Source organism: Lissotriton vulgaris, chromosome 5, assembly GCF_964263255.1.
Source record: "Lissotriton vulgaris chromosome 5, aLisVul1.2, whole genome shotgun sequence".
NCBI lineage: Eukaryota > Metazoa > Chordata > Amphibia > Caudata > Salamandridae > Lissotriton > Lissotriton vulgaris.
The window spans coordinates 1,587,382,762-1,587,407,182 of NC_141693.1; the positions used below are offsets into that span (position 1 = coordinate 1,587,382,762).

General features: G+C 45.2%; 1 protein-coding gene across 2 annotated transcripts in view; it reads right to left on the reverse strand.

Annotated features, from left to right (window-relative positions):
- The window catches only part of LOC147716745 (dehydrogenase/reductase SDR family member 4-like), a 249,864-nt gene extending 243,112 nt beyond the window's left edge, over positions 1 to 6,752 (reverse strand). For both annotated transcript variants that reach the window (XM_086923679.1, XM_086923678.1), the window contains exons 1-2: positions 6,655 to 6,752; positions 5,212 to 5,401 (exon numbers count right to left, since the gene is read on the reverse strand). In XM_086923679.1, coding sequence (XP_086779805.1) covers positions 5,212 to 5,363 — 152 coding nt within the window. In that variant the 5' untranslated portion in view covers positions 5,364 to 5,401; positions 6,655 to 6,752. The remainder of the gene's footprint in view (positions 1 to 5,211; positions 5,402 to 6,654) is intronic.
- Positions 6,753 to 24,421: the final 17,669 nt, after the last annotated feature.

Sequence of the window (24,421 nt, forward strand, 5' to 3'; positions counted from 1 at the left end):
CTTTTACAAGACCTAACCCAGAGGTCCTCTTGAGCCTTGTGGACAGTCTACTGACTGTTCATATATATAAATTGGACAGATTGGAGGGAGAGTTTTATAATATTGTTCCCAAGGGAGGAGTGGCGATTTTATTAACAATCACTGTTCCCCCCAGCATTGGATATACCCCGAGCTCGTTTTTTCATAAGTTTTCTATATATTACTCTCTAGATAAATGGCGTTTACCAGAACCACATCTTGATTCATAGGACTAAATGATATAAGAGTACATAGACTTGTATTAATCGTCGATAGAATACAGATACATCTTTTTAGGTTTTTTTCCTCCATATACTTTGTTGTATATTCACAGATTTCCTCTTCAATTGATTAAGAGAAGTTTTGAATTACCAAATATCATCAAATCTACAAATTAATAAGACCCACCTGATATCATAGCAGGTTAGTAGATTATGTCTGTGATATGCTGGAAACAAACATTAGCTTCTTATAATATATACGTATGTGGCTCAGACAGATGTGATTCTTGTATATTTAGGTCCAAAGATCCTAAGAAGCTATTCCTCCTATCAACGGCGGCCCCTCCGTGCGCACAGAATATTTTACTATTGACATTTAAGGTAACCAATAAAAACATGATATTGGCCACAGGCATAAGGAGGGTATTACAATAGGATAATAGACGATTAAGAAATATCATGTGCTTATCTTTATATAGCCCGAGAAATAGTAAATACCTGAGAAGTCCATAATACAGTGGAAAGGAATTGAAATGCTCTTCCCATTAGTAACACAGGTATGATTAACAATTTATATATATACATAGAATGCTGGACTCATATAGAAAGTAGATTCTGGATGTGAATTACAAACCCGGAATGGAAGGAGGTATTTACCTCAAGATTTAATGAGACCCTCCGCAGCGATTTTGTGTTTAGCTTTCTAATGTTGGATTTGTTTCACGATCAGGTGTTTTGATACTAAGGGGTTTAGCATATCGAACAATGTCTAGATAGTGGATGTATAAAAGAAAAAGCAAGGCAGGTGTAACATAAATTAGTAAGAGGAGATAATAAGTGTTAAAATATTTTCATTTTAATTTCATAGATACCGAGTCAAATGTTGTAAATGTCTTGAAGAAGGTGTCAAGATCGAAAAAGCACCGAAACGCCGCGTCGACTGTTTTTCACTTTTGACTGTACATATATTTACTGCATTGCCACTGCTGGTGGGTTTTTTTAAAAGTGGTTTTTATTATGTTTTAGAATGTAACCCTGTTTGGGAGGTGAAGAGTACATTTTATGATTATTTTTAATTGACAAAAATAGTTTGCTTAGTATGTTTTCGAGTGTAATTGATTTTGTGTTAATTGTCCACTCTGCCTTGCTTGTGTTATTGATTTGTTACAAGGATAGGGAGAATTACCCTTCTTTGTGTTTTCACCATGTGGTGTTTGCCTTGTGGTGCAGTGAAATGCCTTACATGCGATTTTAACATTGCGGAGGGTGCTGGAGTCAGCAGCACCTGCCGCAATGTTAAATTGCAGAATGCGACCGCCATCGTGGCGGTCGCATCCTAATTCGCGTTGCGGGACCGCCGCATATCTGGAGGCCAGTCCCAATACCGTGGGACGGCGGGCGGACTCAGGTCCACCCACCATCCTAATAAGTCCCTTAGTTCCTTACTAAAATGTGGCCAGAGAGAAAACTAGTGCAGAAAGGCAACCTCAGCGAATACTCTGGCTTAAGTACAAGCAAAATAAGGAGACATGAAGAAATGGGTATAGAGGACAGGGAGACAGAGGCCCTCTCACACTTTAGCAAATATCAAAATGACAGGCCCCACAAAAAAGGCCACCAAAAAAAAAAAAAAAAACGTTTATCATAGGGACAGACTTGTTCCAAACACAAAGAAAAAAGGAAACAAGAATAAAGGGATATGTTTCCTTTAGAACCTATATCAAAACAATGCACCCCAGATAAGAAGCAGTAGATTCACAAATAATTTATAAGAAAGACATACAATTACCTACGTGATTTGCAGGGCCAGATTGGCCATAGCAGGCACCCATAGCAGGCACCGGGCAATCCCCCAGTGTGCCGCATGGGTGGGGGCCGGTTTGGGGCCCCTGGGGGCCGTTTTTGTTACAGGGCCGTTTTTGCAGCATAGCTGCAAAATCGGCCGAAAACTGGCCTCGGCAAAGAGCTCGGCGGCACCTCCAACCCCCCCCCTCCCCCCAGTGGGGAGGGGGGCTGGCCGAGCACTTTGCCAGGGCCGGTTGTGGTTTCCAGTCCAGCCCTGGTCATTTTGAATGGCACACAATCTATTACCCCAATATGACGCTCCTACCTGAACACATGGTTTGGCTATCTGCTGTTTCTCATACAGATCTTCATCTGACCATTTGATTTGTTACTGAAACGTTGTAGTGCTTCCTGTGTATACATCAGTGGCGACTCGCCGAGGAAGTGCTGCGGGCGGTGAGGCGGGGTGGGGGGAGGGACAGAGTAGGGAGGTAGTGGAGTCCGACATATGACGGACAGGGGTAAGTAATTAAATAAAACAATTTACTTTGCGCACGCTGCAGTGCCGAGTTGGTGATGCAGCTCTAGCAAGGTAAATTGTTTTATTTATTTAGTTACTTACCTTACTCCTGTCCGTCATATGTCGGACTCCACTACCCCTCCACTCTTCCCCTCCCCACCACCCAGCAGCACTCCCTCGGCGAGCCGCCACTGGTATACACTGTAGACTCACAGATAAAACTTGTTCTTTGGCTGGCATGCTACGCTTGATGAATGTGTGACTACAGCAGCATGACCCACCCGCCCCACATGTGGTGATATATTGCATCCTAGTTCGGAATAAAAACTGAACTGCATCACTCTGGGCAAGTAAACCCTGTTGAGGCATGTACGAGTAGAACACTCGTACAGGGCGGCTGGTCCATGGGGGCGTTTGGGCGCCGCCCCCCCCTGTTTTCTCGCCGTGCGAGAAGGCAAACAAAGATAGTTATTATTACTACCATTTGTTTCTGCCTTGCCTTCTCGCAGGGCGAGAAAGCAATATTTTCTGTGTGGGCACTGGGCGGTGTTACTCGAGGGCAGGGGGGAGCGGCTTGCCCACTGTTGGTAATACTGTCTGTTTGGGCAGCCTGAGAGGCTACCCAAACAGACAGTATTAACACAGTAGGCAAGCCGCTCCCCCCTGCCCTCGAGTAACCCCTCCCACTCTCCCCGTCTCTCTGTATGCTGCTGTGCTGCAGCATACAGAGAGAAATGACGTCAGAAGGGCAGCCGGCCGAACCAATCACAGCGCTGGCTGCTGTGGAGGGGAGGGAGGCTGCCTGCCGCCTTCTGATGACGAGCTCAGCCCTAGGAATTCGAATGCAGCGACGGCGGGAGTCGCAAGTCTCGAGTCTAAGTCTGGACTTAACAGGTAAGTTATTTCACTAAGCTTCCGTGCGTTTTGAAGCTGTGCTAAGTTGAAGTTTAAACTCCATTTTTTGTCAGCATTTGTTGTCTTGAGTTTTGGATCAATTTCAAAGATTACATGGCTTCCGTGTGTTTTGAATCAGTGCTACGTTGAAGTTGTGGCGCTGCATACATCTCATTTTCATTGGGGGACGGGGGTTTATTTGGCGGTCACACAGATTTACCCAGGTATGTGTCTTCTCTTTTATGGGATTCGGAGGAACGACTATTTGCCCTCTAACCCATTATATTTGAAAGGCAGTTTGGGAGGAGCAGTGTTTTGCTCTCTGATGTGGTATTTCCCCTGAGAGCTGCGCACATGTGATTTTTCATCACAGCACAACTAGCACGCATTTACAGAAGGAAGAGGTTTGCTGATTGTGTTAATTAAAGAGTTTCATCAAAACTATAAGTGCGCAAACCTAGATGAAGAGGAACGACGCTTCGCCCTCTTTCATGTTACTACAAGTGTGTGACTGTAAATGAAGTAGTACAACGCTTCGCCCTCTTCTATGTCGAAACATACTGTGCATATCTCAATTGAACAGTGGCGGTTTTTCCATGCGGGAAAGAGGGCAGAGGGGACGTTACAGGGCAGCGTTGTGTGATATTAGGCAAATCTCTTTGCTTCACTGTTCCTCATTTACTTTGATTTATTAATGTGGGAGCAGCCGCAGCAGCGTGTGAACTGTGCAAACGAATCGATATAAAACTGTACAAGAGACAGACCGGAGTGTGGGGCTAATGCATGCAGAGTTATATTGTTAATAAATGGATAATTGAAAGCCCATAAACACATTGAGTGCCCGCAATTCTTTAATTTTAGTATGACAGTAATTTTTCGCCCCACTACTTTCAAATGTCACCAGCCGCCACTGCATGCCTGTTGTCTGACTTTTCTAATCAGTAAGACTGATTTAAAGAATAACCCATGAGCAGCGTATGTGTCCTGATGTAAGCCATGGACCAAATAGGCCCATGGGGCTGAAACATGAGGGGCTGAAACATGTCGACCAGTAATTAGGGTATGAGGATCCCTTTATTTATACCCCAGCACAAGTTTTTTAATCATACCTAAACAACCACAATTGAAGGGATACCTTGGTTGTTTAAGGTATTTTTTATTATTCTCTTAAGACCCTGGCTAAAGTAATATCCAAAGTGCTTCCTTAAATACTGTTGAGCCCATCCTGGCTTTTAGGGGCCAGGGTAAGCCCTGATGATGAAGCATGCCACAGAGAACTACTTGTTTTCTTTCACAGCAGGGTGAAATCCAGAGGCAATATTAGATTCCTCGCATGAAATAGAAAAGTGTGGGTTACATCCTGTAAAGGGACAGTTTACATAGGGAGAGTGTATGTACCTCCACTTACACTTACACCTAAAGTCTCTCTTCTCTCCATTAAGAAGGGTCCTGTAACACCAGTCTCGGTTTTTTGTTTATAGAGTTCATACACTGCACATATATAACATCTGTTCCTCTATCGCCCCTGCTGTCTCACCTAAGGTGCACATCTGCTGTGCTCACAATGTTATCTATAAAACATTTCCACATGTTTGGTCACTAATCAGGTATATGAGTCATATTCTCCAAAACTTAGAAATGTTAAACTATCTACTACTTAAAACATACATTCATCTTTGCAAAACACATACCATGATAAGAGTACTATTTTTACTGTTTAGGGCGTTTGGCCTCCTGCAGAGGACCTTTTTCATTGAGGTTTATTTCTCTCACCCTTGAGTGGAGCCGGTGATGATCGCCACTTTGTTCTTGTGGGGTCCATCTCTCTGCGTAGCTGCGGCGCTGCTCATTTGCAGGGTGCCCAATGGAGCACGGAACACCGGCGCCCGGAGGAAGTGTCCAGCTCTTGCCCACGAGCACATCATCCTTCTCCTCTGCCCTTTGAGGGTGGTACGGCTGGTCCCTGCAGTGGAGGCAAGAAAAATAGCAGGTGAGCGGCGGTTCAACATCTTTAGAATGAACATGAGTGGGGTTATCCCTGGAAATGTAGACCCAGGTGGCGGCCTTGGGTGAATGTCCCCATTATCAGTCAGAGCTTTCACCCCTCCGACGCCCCCCGCCCCCTCACTGTGCGTCAACCTCATCTCAGGTGAGTGAAAGAGGAACTCAGTCCAAAGCACAATCCATCCTTCACCGCTGACGTGATGTGCAGTCGATGGTGAGGATGGATGGAGTGCGTCCAGAGGTCCCTTATAGGCAATATTATATATTTATCCTGTGTGCATAGGAGTCTGCAGTGAATAGTAAAGTGAGGGAAACCTACGGTTTCCATGAAGAGGGAGGTGGGGGTCACCTGTGGGCGGTAGAAGATCCAGAACCGTGGGCAGGATCCGACCCAGACGGGGACAGAAGTGATCATATTGGTTCGACACAGGGCAGTCCACGAGCTGAACTGAGTTAAGCACCCAGCACAAGGGCGCTCGCGGCATCCACCTGGGCCAGGAGGCAAAGGAGCAACACACACAGTTGTTTGCAAATCTAAAAAAAAAACTTTGTCCTTTGTGCCATCCTGAATGAATCAAATAAAATACCCAAGTTGCAATTTTTTACTTTTCGATCATCGGATCGTCACGAGAAGGCTGAGCAGATAAATACTAATATTCTTCGAGGAAAAGTGAACGAAAGGGCGAATAATATTTTTATTTCATAGACGATTCGTACATAATTTCATCATTTTCCCAGGTGTTTTAATAGATATTTGTTTGGGAGAAAAAACAGAACTTCCACCAAACGAGACCACCCCTTTAAAGATCTGCTGTAATTAGGTATTTACATATACGTAGCATATAAATAGCAGGAAAAAACCTCAAGAAAGCTAAGGAATGACAAGAGAAATTGCCGAAAAGGAAAATAAAAGGCAAACAAAGTGACATCCTGTTGTATGAGCTCACTCGATGAGAAGAGTTAAAGGCTTCAGACCTCTAGAAATGTACAGACTGAATACAGCGACGATAAAGCCACGACCCAGGGCTGCGCTCTGAAACCCCACGGACCTGTTAGGGACACACACGCTAACTATGCCTCGATATTTTATAATGCCAGTATGCAGATGCCACGGCGATTCAAGGAAAACGAATTCAGCATCATTAAAGATGGTTTAATATTACGTAGGTCCTATCAGACTTTGGAAAGCAAAGATTAATCGCATGACTTTACCTCCTTCTCCCGACTAGGCAAGGGGAGTGATGTGACCGCGTGCGCAGGGCAGCAGAGCAGGGGCGCGGCTCCTCCCCTGCCCTACCAGACACCCCTTCCCAGGCGGAACCCGGCCTTGGCGTTCCCAATAGTTTAATTTTTACAGACCACACCCACCGGCCTCGGCAAGGCGTCGAGCGCACTCTTCAAAGGCCAACACGTGATTTGCGTCGCTTGACACGTGACAATGAAAACGATCAAATATTTGTGTTTACATTGCATTTAAAGTATCTGGTTTGACGAGAGAATAGTGGCCGCCTGTTAGTCTCTGTTCTGGCTCTGCTCAGTCTGAAGGGCGCAAGGACAAGTAGCAGCTCCAACATACTTTATTTCATATGAAAACTTTTACTTACCAATGTAATTGCTCTTTCGCTCGTATCCCGTAGTTCTGCAATTTGAACAGATCGCACAGAAGGCACCGGGTGGCGGGTGCTGCAGCTGCCGAAGTTGCTAGAATTTGGGCACATGGAGTTACAACAGGCGAGCATGTTTACTTATTGAATGATTGGTAGTGTGCTAAACCTGTCGCCAAAGAACAGTCCACAGTGCTTAGTGAACAAAGGCAGAATTATAAATGCTTTGCAAGGCTACAGATAGGCGATGATGCTGAAGTTATCTTCTTCTATGGCTGGCCAGCATCTTATTCGCAAGCAGAAGGAAGCATCTTATTCGATCAGCATCTTATTTGCAATAAACATTTTATGTAAAACACATTCCATTTTTGAACATCTCTATCCCACTTTGCATTGCTATACTATATATTTTTTTCTTTTCAATCTCAACACATTGATCCAGAGCCAAAAAATCTTTCCACCAACAAATGAAATGTGTGGGCCTTTAACAAGGTAGCAGGCCTTTAATGGCTGGTATAGCCCAGCTATGGTGCGCTACAAGACTAATAGAATATCTTGCCACTAGAGGGCAGAATGTTCAAACAATTCGAACAAAGGCCTCAGGGAGCAGGAGGGGATTTAACCCTACCTTCTGGATGCTGTGCACGACCATTGCTGACGCAGCCCCGCCCACTCCCTAGAACGCCCGCACCGCGGCGAATTGTCCGCCGCAGTAAACAGGTTAGATCCTATGGGGCTCCATGAGGCCTTTGTTCATTGGAATGTTGGAGCTCCAGGCTTCTACAAGCCATTAGAAGCCAGGATCCCTCCTTTGTCTTCAATCGAGCTCCCAACATTCCAATGTTCTAAAAAACATTATTATTATAAATGGACCGTCCCTTTCCACTTTGTGTGTGTAAATTGACTGAGCTGATCAAAATCTGTCAAAACAGTTGGCAATAAATGGGTCACACTCACATCAGTGAATTACTAGACATTTACGTCCGAATATGTAGTCATACTTGTTTTATAGGAAATCACATTGTATCACAAATATTTATGTTAATTTTCAATACACCACATCCCACTACAAAATACATCAGGACTTGAGCTAAGCAGCGTTTCTACCGAAAGATGCCATTTTGCCACCCTCCAAGCAAGGCATTCCTATGGAGTTATAGCTGAATAAGTAACCATCCTTTCTCCTATGAAGATCAACTCGAGTCACCAATATTTGTTTTCACATTCACATTGATCCTAATAAAGGTAGCATCCTCCTTCACTACCTGAATGTAAATTGTCGGTAATGAGGAAAATGTTTCACAACATGTTCCTGTGCAGTTACATCTGAATTAGCACTCATATTTATCTCTCCTAAAGGAATATCAAAGTGGTTCGTTGTTCACCCTCTCCTCAATGCATTCCTGTGCAGTTACATTCTAATAAGTAATCAAATTTGTCTGGTAGGAAAATTGCATTGGTTCACAATTATTTGTGTTGTTTTCCAAACATACCACATCCCCTACAAGGTCCATGCGGATTTAGCCTGAGCCAAGCAACATGTCAACTGAAACAAGTCAATCAACTGTGCTGTCCTCCTGCCAAGGCAGTAATCCCTGTAATATCAGTTCATCTTAGTTTCAGGAAGTTTCCATTGAGGTATGAGTTTTATATTACTGGAACCCTCCATTATTCTTGTCTGAATAGCCACCTTCAACCTCAAAAGTCAGACTATTCATGGTGTCAAAGTTCCATTCCATGGATTTTTACTTACAACCAGGGGTGGCTGGTGACTTATGAACATGGTGAGGCATTAATAATAATGATATTAATACAGACTTTTGTATAGCGCGAACAGCTACCTCAACTAGGAGGTGTCCCGGCGTTGTAAGAGCAGGGCAGGACGAAGAGCCCTGGCAGAAGGAATATCTAGTTTCCTTGTGTGAAGAGCCAGGTCTTCAACTGCTTTCTAAAGCTGGATTCCGAGGGAGCGCTCTGGAGGCTCGGGGGCAAAGAGTTCCATAACCGAGCCGTATTTGCTGAAAACGTACATCCTCCTATTCGAGCCCTTCTCACACGTGGTTCTAGCATCAGGACCCGGCTATTCGAGCGAAGAGAACGGGCCTGGGAGTATCTGGGCAAACGCGATCTTAAATAGTGTGGACAGATTCCGTGCAAAGCTCGAAACGGCAGCGTAAGAGCCTTGAATTTTATTGTACTGGGCACCGGCAGCCAATGCAATGAGCGGAGATGAGGGGTCACATGGTCTTTAAACGGTATGCGCTTTAGCAGCCTAGCCGCTGCGTTCTGCGCGATTTGCAAACGCTGGATCAAGTATTTCGGGAGACCTAGGTATAGGCCATTCGCATAATCCAGCCTAGATGTAATTGTGGCATGGATCACCGTTTTCCTACACTGCTCTGGCAAGAGCGCAAGAATTTTTCGCAGGTTCTTCAGTTTGCTGAGACAGCACCCCGTCACCTGCTGAATATGCGAGGAAAAGGATAGACTATCGTCCCATTTAACCCCTAGGTTTTTTGCTGAATGGCTAGGTTGAGGTGCAGGCCCCATCTCCCCGGGCCACCATAGATCTGCCGCAGGAGGTGTACCTTTACCGAAAAAGATTACCTCTGTTTTATTCGGATTCAACTTTAATTTATTCGTGTTCATCCAGGTTGCCACGTCGCCGAGACAGCCCTTGAAGCTAGCAAAGGCTGCCTCTGACACTTCAGAGTAGGGGAAAACCAACTGGGTGTCGTCTACATAAGATATTGCAGTGACCCCCCCAGTTGGCAATTAATGTGAAGAGCGGGGCCAGATAAATATTGAATAATAAAGGGCTTAGTGCCGACCCCTGCGGAACACCACATCTGAGGCTCCTGGACTTTGAGGAACATGCCCCCAGTGCCACCCTCTGCGATCTGTTTGACAGATAAGAATGTAGCCACCCGAGGGCCTGATCCTGAAGCCCAATCGCTGCAAGCCTCTGTAATAGTCTGCCATGGTCGACCGTATCAAAAGCGGCCGACAGATCCAGGAGCATCAGCATAGCTGAGTCCCCTGAATCCATCGACCATCTCACCGACTGTGCCACCTCGATCAGGGCTGACTCGGTACTGAAACCGGGTCTAAACCCCGTTTGGGTCTCATGTAGAATATTGTTGGCCTCAATATAGCTGTTTAGCTGTCGCTGAATCAATTTCTCCATCATTTTACCCGGCGCCGCCAGTAAAGAAATTGGACGGAGGTTGTTCAGGTCCTCAGGGTCCCCATTCGTTGTTTTTTTCAGATGAAGAAGCGTTGCATGCTTCCACCCCTCCGGGAACTCTCCCGTCCTAATGGAGGTATTCCAGATGTGGTGCAAGGTAAGTGTGATTAAATCCGCCATCAACCCCCAGAGCTTTGGTGGGCAGGGGTCATCTGGCAAACCTGATTTACAGCGCATTAGTTCCTGCTTCACCAAATCCAATGAGATTGGCTGGAATTGGCCACGGGGCAATAAGCGTAGACCATTGGCTGTTGAATCAGCCTTTACTGTAGGTCTCGCAGGAGCAAAGGAATCATACACTTTTTGTATTTTATTGTCAAAAAAAGTTTATATGTCATCACAGAGTGCCGTGGACGGGGGAACCTCCCTCTCTATGCATCGTGGGCTAAAAAATGACTGTACAATTTTAAAAACCTCTTTACTTGAGTGTTCCGCTTGTTGGACCGAAGAAGCAAAAAACATTTTCTTGGCCCTTTTAATTGACTTATGAAATGTATTCATAGCTTCTTTATATTGGGCCTTGGCTAAAAGGCAGTACTCTGACCTCCAGATACGCTCCAGCCTCTTACAGTCTCATTTTTCCACCCTGAGTTCGGCAGAGAACCATGGGGCCGAGGGGGACTCCCTCTGCGACATTGCCCGCTTAGCAGGAGCAATCTGTGCCACCATGTCCCCTATCCATTGATTCATCGCCCTGGCATCCTTGCTCGCATTTGTTGATAGCTGCGGGGGGTTGCGAGCCAGAGCTGGGCCTATAATTTCCGGTTAAAGTTCTCTGCAACGTTCACGGCAAGAGCAAGGCACCCATGGGGTCCCAAGTTGAAACCTCAAATATTGCAACAACAAGAAGGTGATGGATGCACTGCTTGAATTAATATCCTCTACTGGCAATCGCTTGGGCCACATCCCAATCCATCGGTTTCCCCCCACTATGCCACCTCAGTTTATTTGGACCCAGCCATGTGCAAATCCGCCTTTATTTGAACCAACTGTGTAGCAAATTGCACTAAAGACAAATTAAACAAAGTAAAATGCACTAACCCCATTCACTTAGATCAGTGTAAAGCAGAAAATGTATTGTATATTTAAGGCAAAAAGCTTTTAGTGCACACAATTCAAATTGATGGAGTCATTTCAGTATATGATGCCATTTAGCGAATTTGGATTGCATTCATATATGAACTGTTCACACTTAAGTTTCTCGGTTACCATGAATGATGTGCAGTTCAATTTATCATAGCTGATTTCTATTTTTACTAATTACACAAAGCAAGGTACACAGTGAAACAAATATAGTAGATAGTTTATAAAAAAAATTGTCAATATCTACAAAGGCAATTTGGTGTGTTTTGTTTCTCAGGTAAATTATGGTGCTTTTCTTTATACCAATTGCAGCTAGTTACACAGTTGGAATGCTTGTTTAGCAACACAGAGGTGTCAGAAAAGAAACTGCAGAGCAGGAATCAGATTGCAAGTTGTTTGTTTTGGTTGTCGCTTTGCCCGATCCTCATAAGTGGACAAACAATGCCTATCAATTTAGCTAATGACCCACCTTCAGAGCAGGCACAGAGGACAGCAATTGCAGTCGTGGCTGGCGCTCCAATACTCGCGTGGGGGGGGGGGGGGGGGGGGGTAGGGTGTTGTGGGTCACGCGCAGCACGGGGGAGATTTAAATAAAGCACCATTATTAAGCAAACTAAACTTACCAGATCCCCGCCGCCTCTGCGAGTCTTCCTGGGCCGGGGTCCGACTCCGGCGATGGGACCTTGGCAAGTACCGCCTGCTGTCAGCCAATCCAGACACTGCTCAAGCAGCAGTGCCAGGATTGGCTTGAGCAGTAGTGCGCATGTTCTGTTTAGGGCTTAACATTTTTTGCGACCAGCCCGAACATGCGCACTAGGCTGCTCATTAGAAGAGCAGCATGGAACAACCCTCACTCTTCTAATGAGCAGCCTAGTGTGCGCATGCTAAGGGCTGGTCTCTAAATGTTGAAGCCCTAAGCAGAACATGCGCACTCTTGCTGTGTGCTCCGCCGACCACCTGTGATGTTATGGTGGATGTCAATCACTTGCAGCTAAACTCTTGTAGTGCTGCCCCACCCCCTTCTAAGCCGAATGCATCCGGCTCCGGTTGGGATACAGGGATTGCATTGTGAGTGAGAGAGTCTTGTCCGAGTTAGGGAGTGATGGCAACACTCTAATGGACGCACCGACCCTGCTTACAACCCCTTTTTTCACTTGCAGATTTTGATGTCTACTATCCCTTTTCTAGCTGAGCTATCAACTCCATCTGATCCAGGTTTCCTGAATGATATAGCTTAAATCTAAAACAGGGACACTAATCTTGTAAAATGAGCCTCTGTTGAATTCAAAAATATCTTCGCTTCAACTGATCTTATATTGTCCGAGAAGAATAATGCAATCCTTAATGAAAACTTCTACCTGAAATCTTCATAATTGAGTAATTTTCAAGCACAGGTTTAGCACTTATTAAAAAACCCACATTTTATTGGTATTTTGTAACATGTTGTATATGGTAGAGGAGTCAAGTAAGCCTTTTTATGATTAATTACAGTAGCACATATAGTTACTTATCGTATCTTGGTTATACATCTCTCAACGTTATTTCTAAGCAGCATGGCAATGAAGTTCACTTAATTAATTTGGCTACCTGATACCTAATCTCGCACCCCCCACCTCCCTCTTTCTCCCCGGCCTCCTCCTAGAACACAGAATAGATTCACATGGCTGCCGGGTAAGTCTTTGTCAGGGTATTTCAAGCATTACACAAGCACGTCCCAGGCTCTAGCCTTATCTATCGTACAACGCCCTTTCCTCACCTCTTGGAATACTACTACACCTTCATAGCCTGCCCACCTCAGTAGGGCATCGTAGTGCCAAATTCCTGTTCAGGTAGTCTTTAATCCACCTTATGTCCTTTTAATCCGCTCCCAGACACTCCTTGCCCTTTTATCGTATTCTTGAAGGCCCCTGCTCTCTCTCTTTATGAAGGTTTTGCTGTCTTTCACTTCCCCGTCGTCTTTCTCTTCCTTTGTATTTCCAATATCTGTGTTTTACCCTGTCATGTGATGGTAAAAAATAAGTGCAGGTCCTCAAAAATAAGTGCTGGTAGTCCCCACCTGGAATCACCGGCTCAAATTAAATACTGGCCTTACACCCCTGGTCATGGTAAAACCGTACCTGTTGCACCAATGAAACAACACACCTGATTTACAGTTCTTATTCCTCATTGAAGTAGAAGTGTCAATAACTATTGTTAGCTAGTTTTTTATCCCATGCATTGAGCCATGGAAAGGCCACCAGTGGACAGAGTATTGGAAAAGTGTCCAAGGAGTCTCAGCTACAAGCAACTGGGCCTAGCAAGAACGCTCTCCTGCCCCCGTCCTAGGTCCTGCTTTAGTAGTAAAAGAAACCTATATAATTGTGATCAAGGGGCCTCATTCTCCTGGGTACTGGTGCCAATGCACCTGCTGCACCATTGATAGCTTCTACCCTGACTCTACTGGAAGTTGGTCTTTTTTTTCATTGCCTCCTGCCCAAGCTGCACCGGCGTGCTGACCTTGAAAGGAATGACTCTTAACTTAGTGTGAGGAATTCATATATCGTAATGGTGATTGGAGAAAAGGCGGGGCCGGCATCGGACACGCTGAAAGTATGGCGGTCGTTCCGGCCCTGATGACCACAGAGGCGGGTCTGTCGTGCACAATTGTGGGTATGTTACTGTTACATCACAACTTTTACATCGGAATGCTGTTACAACGCAACTTTTACAACGCTGGTTCCATTACATCGTATGCCATTACAACGCAGTACATTACATAGCAGATGCTATTACAACGCATGCTATTACATCGTAAGTATTGGTAAGTTTATAATTTTTTTTTATTTTTTTTATATTATTTAATTAATATAATTAATTTTAATTATAAATAAATATATTTATTTATGTTTTTTAATATTATAAATTAAATATATTAATTTAAGTAATTTTTAAAATAAGTATGAGTATAGGAGTATATGTTTTGGGGTACTGAGGTATATGTTTTGGGGTGTTTGGGTATTTTTATGTTTTAGGGCTGGGTTTGTGTTTTGGGGTACAGGGGTATTTTTAGGTTTTAGGGCTGGGTTTGGGTTTTGGGGTACAGGGGTATTTTTAGGTTTTAGGGCTGGGTTTGGGTTTTGGGGTACAGGGGTATTTTTAGGTTTTAGGGCTGGGTTTGGGTTTTGGGGTACAGGGGTATTTTTAGGTTTTAGGGCTGGGTTTGGGTTTTGGGGTACAGGGGTATTTTTAGGTTTTAGGGCTGGGTTTGGGTTTTGGGGTACAGGGGTGTTTTTAGGTTTTAGGGCTGGGTTTGGGTTTTGGGGTACAGGGGTATTTTTAGGTTTTAGGGCTGGGTTTGGGTTTTGGGGTACAGGGGTATTTTTAGGTTTTAGGGCTGAGTTTGGGTTTTGGGGTACAGGGGTGTTTTTAGGTTTTAGGGCTGGGTTTGGGTTTTGGGGTACAGGGGTATTTTTAGGTTTTAGGGCTGGGTTTGGGTTTTGGGGTACAGGGGTATTTTTAGGTTTTAGGGCTGGGTTTGGGTTTTGGGGTACAGGGGTGTTTTTAGGTTTTAGGGCTGGGTTTGGGTTTTGGGGTACAGGGGTATTTTTAGGGTTTATTTTTTTAAAGTACGACTTTAATTAAATTAAATTATTTAAATTAATTACATTTAGTTACATTTATTTAATTATATTAATTACAATTTTAAGATTAATTCAATTATATTAATTAAATTAAATTAATTAAATTAAAATATTTACAAATATAACATTTATTAAATTAAATTAACAAAATTACATTAAATTAATTAAATTACATGAATTCCATTTTTAAATTTAATTAAACTAAATTAAATAAATTAAAATTATTTACAATTTTAAAATTAATTTCATTATATTTGTTAAATTAAATTATTAAAATTAACTTAATTTCCTTTTTTTAAAAAAGATATACTTACCTATACTTACGATGTAATGGTATGCGTTGTAATAGCATCTGCTATGTAATGTCCTGCGTTGTAATGGCATCCGTTGTAATGGAACCTGCGTTGTAAAAGTTGCGATGTTACAGCCTGCGTTGTAAAATAACGCGTTGTAACATCATAGATCCACAATTGTGACACGACAGGCACGCCTCAACCGCAATTGGTCGTAAGTTCCGAATGTGACCTGGAAGTGATCATGATCACTTCCGGGGCATATGTGTGGACAACGTTTGAACCGGTTAGAACCGGCCTGGCAATAGAAGCATAAAAGGACGGGGAGCAGTATAGTCATCCTCTTTGTTCCCTGCTCCCTCTGCCTGTCAGACCAGCCTCGCTAGGAGGCTGTAATTTTATTTCTCTTTTGTCTTTTCAGGTTTGAGTTCAATTTGGTGGGATCATCGCTGAAGAATCTGATATCGGGTCGGCTGTTGGCGGCCGCGCATTGAGGCGGTACAACTGTATGCTTTATTTTTCAGGCCCTCATCAGCGAGCGACATGATCCTGCAGCTGTCAAGACAGGAGGACGGGAGCATCATACGAACGGCATGAGGTTTTGTAGGACAGGAGAGCCAGGGGCCGTCTGAAAGGTCCAATATACCATGGTCGTGGAGGCCCTGGAGCTGGAGAACGCGCACTGAGCAGTATTAGGGAGAGCAGCTGCGGCGGAGGCGCGAGCCAGCTTGGGATTAGCACTCCATGGAGGTATTTTGTAGAGATTGGGGGGGTGCTGTGATTACGAGCGCAGCACTGAAGCGAACAGCTGCTTAATCCTGGTTGTAGAGGCGCATTCATGGGCCATCATTCTAGCATACCATCATATCATCGCCTACCGTAATAAGCACCTCCAATTCCCGCAAGCTCAACATCGGGTAGGGTGTAATTAGCACGAGAAGATTCAGCTTGTGAATAACGCTGCGCGTGCTTTAGTAGTGCCACTATACAGGTTGCTGCAATTTATTCCCTTGGTCAGTAATTACCTGCGTCCAATAGCTTTGCAGGGCGGTGTGAAGGTCACATTTCCAGCATTGAGTTGTTTGAGCTGAATTGAGAGGTGTTATTTGTAATGGGACTGGTGTTCGTGTAAAGTGCACTATTAATCTTGATTTACGGTATTTGTGCAGGGGGGGTTTTCATGCTGGGGGTGCCCCATAGGAAACACATATAATTCTGGTGGTGAGTGTGCTTGTCATTGCAGGAGTCACGCATGTGCGGGTACTGGCCGGGGTGGGGTGGCCCCACTTGATCTGTTTTTTCCTTTCTCTTGACTAGAGTCCATGCAGCAATAATCTAAGTAATCCAGGCAGGAGCACGAAGAGGCCCAGTTTTGTTTGGATTAGCCGGTGAAGCTCTGCTTTCGTTTACGGGGACACCGACAGGCCTGCACTCCACCGCAGCTTGGAGCCACAAGGGCTGTGAAAAAACTCGCCTGGCTCACCGGATTAGCTGGTGTGACATGGCTCTGGTTGCGTGGGTGCTTACGGCCGGTCAGGTACCTCCAGCATTTTAAGGTAAGGGCCTGGACAGTGGACCTGGCCTGGAAGTGCTGTGCAGGGGTGTGCATCTAGGCTATTGCCCAATTGACCCGGTTTAAGTGGGTGGCATTGTGTATTCTGTATTTGGCCGGGTAGCTGGCACATTTAGAATAACCCCTTCAATTTAGGAAAAGCAATGGCCAGTAAGGAGAAGTGTGGTGAGAAGCGCTCTCGCATGGAGTACATGATGGAGACAATGATGCGCAAGATGGTTACTATGGATAGGAGATGGAAGAAGGTCGATAAATTAGGACAGAGCCTTGCTGATCTCAGGGAAAGGGTGGAAGGTCAAAGTTAGGTGGTAGTTAGGCCTTGGAGAACCATAGTGTCCCCCAAGCCTAGGGGAAAATTAGCCCCCCTCCCCAAGCAGGATAGGCCCAAGAAAGGGGTCGCTCAGGTAAAGGATATACCAGATGTACCTGTGCCAGTCAGCCAGCCCATGGGGGAGGGGGAGGTGCTGGGTCCATCAGGGTGAGTCCCAATGGGAAGTTTTCCTCTGGGTACCCCGGTCCTATTGTTCCCACAGAGGTTGTTCCTCAGGGAGGTATTCCATCAGGTGCCCCGGCCCGGCTGTCCCAGAGGGTGGTCTCGGCAGCAAGCGATGATCTAGTTCCAGAGAGTCCGGCGGGTCCGGACCCAAAGGATTCTCCGGTAGGCAGCACCCCGGTTCCACAAGATTTAGTAGCACAGTTAGCCGCAGTCCTTCCATGGTTTGGGAAAGCTGGGATGTTGTCATCATCAATTGAGAAATAGATTCTTTGCAAAATAAATATAGACTAAATAGCAACTGTGTTCATTGTCCAGCCAGACAGTATTTAATTTCTGATAAAAGGAGTACAAAGATAATATGGTGTGATACAAGCAGGACACCAGCCGATGCCCAACTAACACACTCAGAAAAAAGACAAACAAGAAATTACAGGCAATTCAGGTAGTCTGTGTATCACAATTCACAATCAGACAATACAAATAGCACACTATTGCTTGCAAACATTAGCATAATTCATATGCATATAGTGTGACAAGGTCGACGACGTTTCGAACCCTATAATAATTCAGAGTTCATCTTCAGGACAAACAATATATGCCTTCTTTATGAAAGGTTCATAAATAAGTTTTTGTACAGCCCATGCTATGGGTACCATTTGCCAGAACATATATTAGTACAAAAAGCGAGAGGAGAAAGGAAAAAATACAAAACGAGATTAGGGCATTTTTCAAAGGATCACACATTTTAAGATCATATGTACATTTTAATTGAACCCATAGGAGATTAGTGCCAACCTTCAAGAAACGCAAAAACAAGCATGAAAATATGCCAAGGTGAATTAAAGTTCCAAGTCACGCTGTTTAAAAAATTTTGAGCAAGAGAAGTGCAATAACAACAGATAAGATAAGCCAAATCACCATATCCCCAAGTACAAGTGAGGTAACAGCGGTAATATAGTCCGTCAAATAATTATGTGCCTACGGGGCTAAGGTACATGCGTGAAATGTAATCACCGCAAAAGAAATAAGACACCATGCCGCGAGTGCAATTTAATTTAACGACGTTCGGCACTAGGTTGCTCAATAGGAACATACCTGCGGGGCTAGTATAGAATGCCCGATGCCAATAGTAGATACCGTGGCAGTCCGCCTAAACCAGGCGAGATATAGGAATTATTAATAAAAACCACAACATATAGAGGGTTTTACAAAAAGGGAGGGGGGGGGATAAGCGCTTACCGGATAATTAGCCGGGCAGCAATCAACCGTAATAGGTGCAGTTCTATAAAAGGACTGCACCTATTACGGTTGAATCCAACAAAGGAATGCCAGTGAACAGACTGGTGAAGAAGAAGTTGATGGAGCCAGTGGGAGCAGCTCCTGCAGGTAAGCAGGTGACATTGCCACATTTGGGTGTGGGTGAATCCCGCACCGGGAGGGAACATTTAGCAAGACATGTCACACAAGAGGTGAAAGAAAGGATATGGGCAGAAAGTTATGTTAGTATTTTCTCATTGATTCTTGATAAAATGGAAAGGGAGGAAGCAAAGAAAAAGAAGGACTGGATGCTCCCTAGAGAATGGGCAGGTGAGTTGTTGAAATTCAGGATTGAGGAGAACTTGAATAATTGGATTAGAGGTTTCTCAGTATTCATGGCAGTGATGGCTGAACGTTTTCCTAATATACAGGCAGAAATGGCAATTTACCAGAATCGGATTACTATGGCGCATGACAAATATGGGGGCATTGGTTGGAAGGAGTATGACAAAGATTTTAGGAAAGCTAAGGCAGCTGACCCATCCCTTTCCTGGGACCGTGTTGACACAATCTTGTGGTTAGATCAGTTTGGGGTGGGAGCGCAACCCATTAACAGGGGCCAGTCATTCCAATCGGTCCGGTCATTCCAGTCCTTTCAGCCCTTTCGGCCACCTCAATACACAAGCCCTGCCACTAGTCCTAGCAGCAGGGGAGGACGGAAAGGGACATGTTGGAACTTTAATAGGCGGACATGCACTAGGACTCCAGGCATGTGAATGTTCAAACACGCATGCTCTATCTGTGCCAATCCATCACACTCAGAGTCCAAATGTCTCAAGAAAACAAGAGATAAGGGAAGGAGGAAACAGAAGTGAGGGGTGGACACAGCATATGGCACACTCACCAATTAACGTTAACGGTCTTGACTCCTTGGCTGAACAGGTACCCTTGTCATTCCACTGCTAGGACATTGCGAGAAGGTTTCATGTATGGGTTTAGGATCCCTGCACCTGACTACGTGGGGGCATCTGAATGCAAAAATCAACTTTCTGTTAGGACCAAGCCAGGCGTGGCAGCAACAAAGATTGAAAAGGAACTATGCTTGGGCAGGATAGTGGGGCCATTTGATTGCATCCCTGTACACAATTTTGTCTGCTCCCCGTTGGGGGTGGTTCCCAAAAAGAAGGGTGGTGAGGTGGGTTGATTCATATTCTGTCAGCACCTAAGGGCAACTCATTGAGTAACGCTATCATTAATGAGATTTTTATTGTAAAGTATGCTTCCTTTGACCAGGCAGTAGAGATGCTTAGGGGCCTGGGCCCTGGTGCCCTGCTGGCAAAATCTGATATTGAGTCTGCATTTTGTTTGTTGCCAGTTCACCCATCGGATTTTCACCTTCTGGGTTTTAAGGTTCAGGGCAAATTCTACATGGATATGTGCATGCCCATGTGTTGTTCGGTCTCCTGCGATTACTTTGAGAAATTCAGTTCATTTTTTAAATGGGTTTTTAGACAGGCGACAGGGCTTCAGTATGTCATGCACTATCTGGACGACTTTCTTATCTTGGGGTCAGCAGCTCCTGGGAGTGTGCGTGGGCACTGCAAGAATTTTGCTTGCTCATGCAGGCTTATGGGATTCCCCTGGCACCGGGAAAGACATTGAGTTAGACTCAGTCCAAGGGTGTTTCCAATTACCGGCAGATAAGATTAAGAAAATCAAGACAGCATTGTAGCAATGCCTGGCAAAAGATAAGGTGACCTTGCATCGTTACAACAGACGGTACGACAGTTGAATTTTGCTCTGAGAGTTATACCGCTGGCACAACCATTTTCCCGCTCCATCTCCCAGGCCATGGCCGGTCTCAAAGAAAAACATCACCACACCAGGCTGTCGGCTGAGGTTAGGCAGGACATGCAGATTTGGATGGCATTCCTGCAGGACTTCAACAGCAGGGTAGTCTGGCCCGGTCCACCCACTACTTCTGCGGAGTGAGGTTTATGGACTGACGCTGTGGGTAGTGTGGGATTTGGTGCCATACTCGGTAAGGAGTGGTTGGCTCAGCATTGGCCAGCTTGGTGGGTGGAGAATGGGGTAACAGCTAACATCAGATTTTTGGAACTGTTTCCTATCTGGGTGGCATTGAAAGTCTGGCCAGAGCATCTGCGTGATCAATCAGTGGTGTTCTGGTCGAATAACATGATGGTAGTCAAATGCATCAACCAACAGGCAACACGGTGTAAAATGATTCTCGGCCTGTTGAAAGAAACAGTGTTGTTATGTATGAAATTGAACATGCAGTTTAAAGTTAAACATGTACCAGAGGTATTGAATTTTGCTGCTGATGCACTCTCTCGCTTCAAGATACAGGTTTAAGGGCACACCTCCCCTCTGCAGAAGCGACTCCAACATCCTTCCTAGAAGTACTTTGGCAGATTGGTGCCCCAACTTCCGAGCCTCGTGGCAGCTAGCCTAGCTTCCAGGACCCGGAAAGCTTATGAAGGAGCAATTTGGGCATATTGTACATTCTTTGGAAGGGAGTGGGCAGACAAATGGCATGATACAGAGGCACTTCTGCGTTACTTGGGGGCCTTAAACGAAGAGGGGCACTCAGCGGCAGCAGCCAGGCGGCATGTGGCAGCAATCTCTTTCTACACGCAAACTAGAGACAGGGGAGATCCCACTAACAGCTTCACAGTTAGGAAAGCCCTAAAAGGGTGGCAGCACAAACAGGGGTCAGCACCAGACACAAGACTTCCAATAGGGGTGGAGTTACTAAAGTCTTTACTGGGGGCTCTGGACATGATTTGCAGCACCACAGGGGAAGCTCTGCTTTTCAGTGCAGCCTTTTCGCTAGCTTTTTATGGAGCTTTTAGGATAGGGGAATTGGTGGCCCAGAATAAACAAGATGTGCAAGGGGGTCTGCAGTTAGAACATGCAAAGATACAAGGCGATGCCTTATTGATATCCATTAGGAAATCCAAGACTGACCAAGAGGCCCATGGTGAGGGGGCAGTACTACATCGGGCACATGGTAACCCTTGCTGCCCCGTAAAACAGTTAGAGGCATTCTTACAGCATAGATCTAATACAAGAGGGGGGACATTGTTAATCCATGCTGATGTACCCCGCTCAGACGGTTTGAGTTTAATGTATATGGCAGTACAGAAGGCAGATTTGGATCCTAGTTGCTTTGGGACTCATTCTTTCACAATAGGGGCTGCCACTAAGGCGACAGCAAGAGGTTTTCACAGCAGCAATGTTAAAAAGATTGGGAGGTGGTCCTCTAATTGTTATAAGCGCTATGTGCGGCTGCACATGTAGTGAGTAGGGCATTTGCCTGGTGCTGATGCATGTTCCTTCTCTGCTTACATTTACAGTTTCTAAAGCCTTTCACGCAGGGGGGAAACTGGCAGCGCCACATCAGCAGCAACTATCAGCAAAGGGACATGCACATCCACAGACACCAGGACCACATGTCATTTGGATGATTGGCCATTCATATGTGAGACGTTTGAATGCATTTTTCTATTCAGGGAATTACAAATCCAGAGCTGAACAGGCAGGTTTTAGGGTGTCATTTCATGGGAAAGGGGGGTTCCGCTTTAGTCAGTTCAAGGGTTTTGTAATGGACTTGTTGAGCAAGGGTGGGGCTCTCCCCAGTATCATTATCTTGCACCTGAGAGGGAATGATCTTGTAAATCTGGGTAGAAGAGAGCTAGTGGAAACCATAATCACAGAAGTAGGTTGGTTAGCTAGGACATGCCAAGGGTGCACCATAGTATGGTCACAGATGGTACCCAGATTTCAATGGAGGGGGGAGTCTATGGGGACACTGAATCACTCAGTAAGGAGAATCAATAATAAGACAGAGAGGTTGTTTAGGTCTCCTCATTTACAGACGATCGCCCACGGGTGTATCAGGGGGGAGCCGTGCTTCTTAAAAGACGGTGTCCACTTGTCTAAGGTAGGTAATGAAATCCTTCTAGAGAATCTTCTGGCATGGTTGGGGGTGTTTCAGAAGCAGGATATGACCTTCTAGCTAGCAATTTGGGTGGGGCCAGATAGTCGGTCAACTATGCTGGCCTGTGGCTGTAAGATCATGATTGGTGAGCAGTAAATTTAAGGTCCTTAGAGGGCTGCATCATTCTTGAATGGGGTCCCCTAAGGGGGAGGGACAAATGGTCTCTCCTAGAACTCCAGGGGCAGTTACAGCCTGTTGGCTGGATGGGTGCCGGGGAGTGGGGAGTTACGCTTTACCTAGGCTGGTTGGCCACCCCGCACGTGCACAATGGCGCCAGTAAAGGGCGCAGAAATGCAAGGGCCCCTTATGGAGATAGCATTCAGAGCGTACGTGGGTAACCGGGGGGGGAAGTACCCTCATGGTGAACAGGCCCTCTGCGCATGCGCACTCCGGTGGGAGGGTGGGCATAATTTGATAAGGATCTGACACCAGTTATTGACCTTGCCGTAGGCTCGAATAGGTACGCTGAAAAGTAACTGCTATTATGATTATTGATGATGATATGTTTAGATTCGGATAGGAATAACTTGTATTAGAGATATGTTAAGGTTAGCCATCTGACATCTGTACTTATCAATGTAATCAATGTCATGTTTATGTTTTGTGCGTAATTTTGTAAATATTAATTTTGTTTTAATTTTTATGTTAATAAATATGGCCGGGGGGTTTTCCACGCCTCCCTTTTCCAAAATCCTTGTTATTGATATTTCTGGGTCTTGACAAGGGAGGAGGGAGTATAGGTAGCAGTACCAGGCCATACACTCTGTCTCCTGTAGTGGCTGATGAGATGCACATCCAAATCTGGAAAAGCAATGAGGAAACAAGCCCACACTTTCAGCTCATAATTCCAAAGTACTTCCATCTGGCAGACCCAACGGTTTCAGTGGAAACAAAGAGACCTCTACTTCCAGGCTAGGTGTAGGGGAGCGAGAGCTCAGAAACATGGAGAGTTCAAAAGGTTAGGAATGGGAGGAGTGAGCAGGAAGTGGGTGCCAGCGTCATTTTTTAGCAGCATGTCAAAAGACTGAGCATCAAGCACATCAAATGCAGAACTACAGACAGCTCCAACTGATCTCAATTCAGTAAGATCCGAAAAAAGCATGCCATGCACCTTCATTCTGAGCCTCCAAGACATCGCGAAAAGCCTCTCCCAGCCTGCCTCAACCCAGCTCAGCCACGAGCCTGCCCTCAGCCACCACCATCAAATGGAAACCATATGTTCCTTCATTACAGACATGTTTTCACTGCTGACATTACCAACGTGATGATGTAGCACATTCAACATGCATTGACCAGGGTGGGCCAGCCTGCGAAGACCCACAAGGCAGACACCAAACGACAAGCACATATATCCTTAATAATTACCGGGCACACCGTCAAGGGGAAAAAATTCACATAGAGCCAGCCCTGTGAAATAAGTGGTGGTGCTGAGCCCCGGAAACCACAGGCGCAAATTAAGCACTTCCTGCGGGCCAATAGTGGCATTCCATTTCATAGTAATTGCGCGTTTCGCTAACACCAATGCCAGCTCCACAAATCTGATAGTGGTTTTGTGTTCAGCCGAGAGGGGGAATCTCCCCATAAGACAGAACAAGGGGGTGTATGGGCGGGTCCTATGCATGATATCATTGATGAATGTTAATACTCCCAACCCAGAATTCCAGCAGTTCCTGGCACAACCAGACATATGGAGCATCTCAGCTCTTTCCTCTCTGCATCTAGGGCATCTTGCATCTTGTGCCCCAAATTGTCGTGTGAGATATGCCCTATGCACGAAGCGATAAT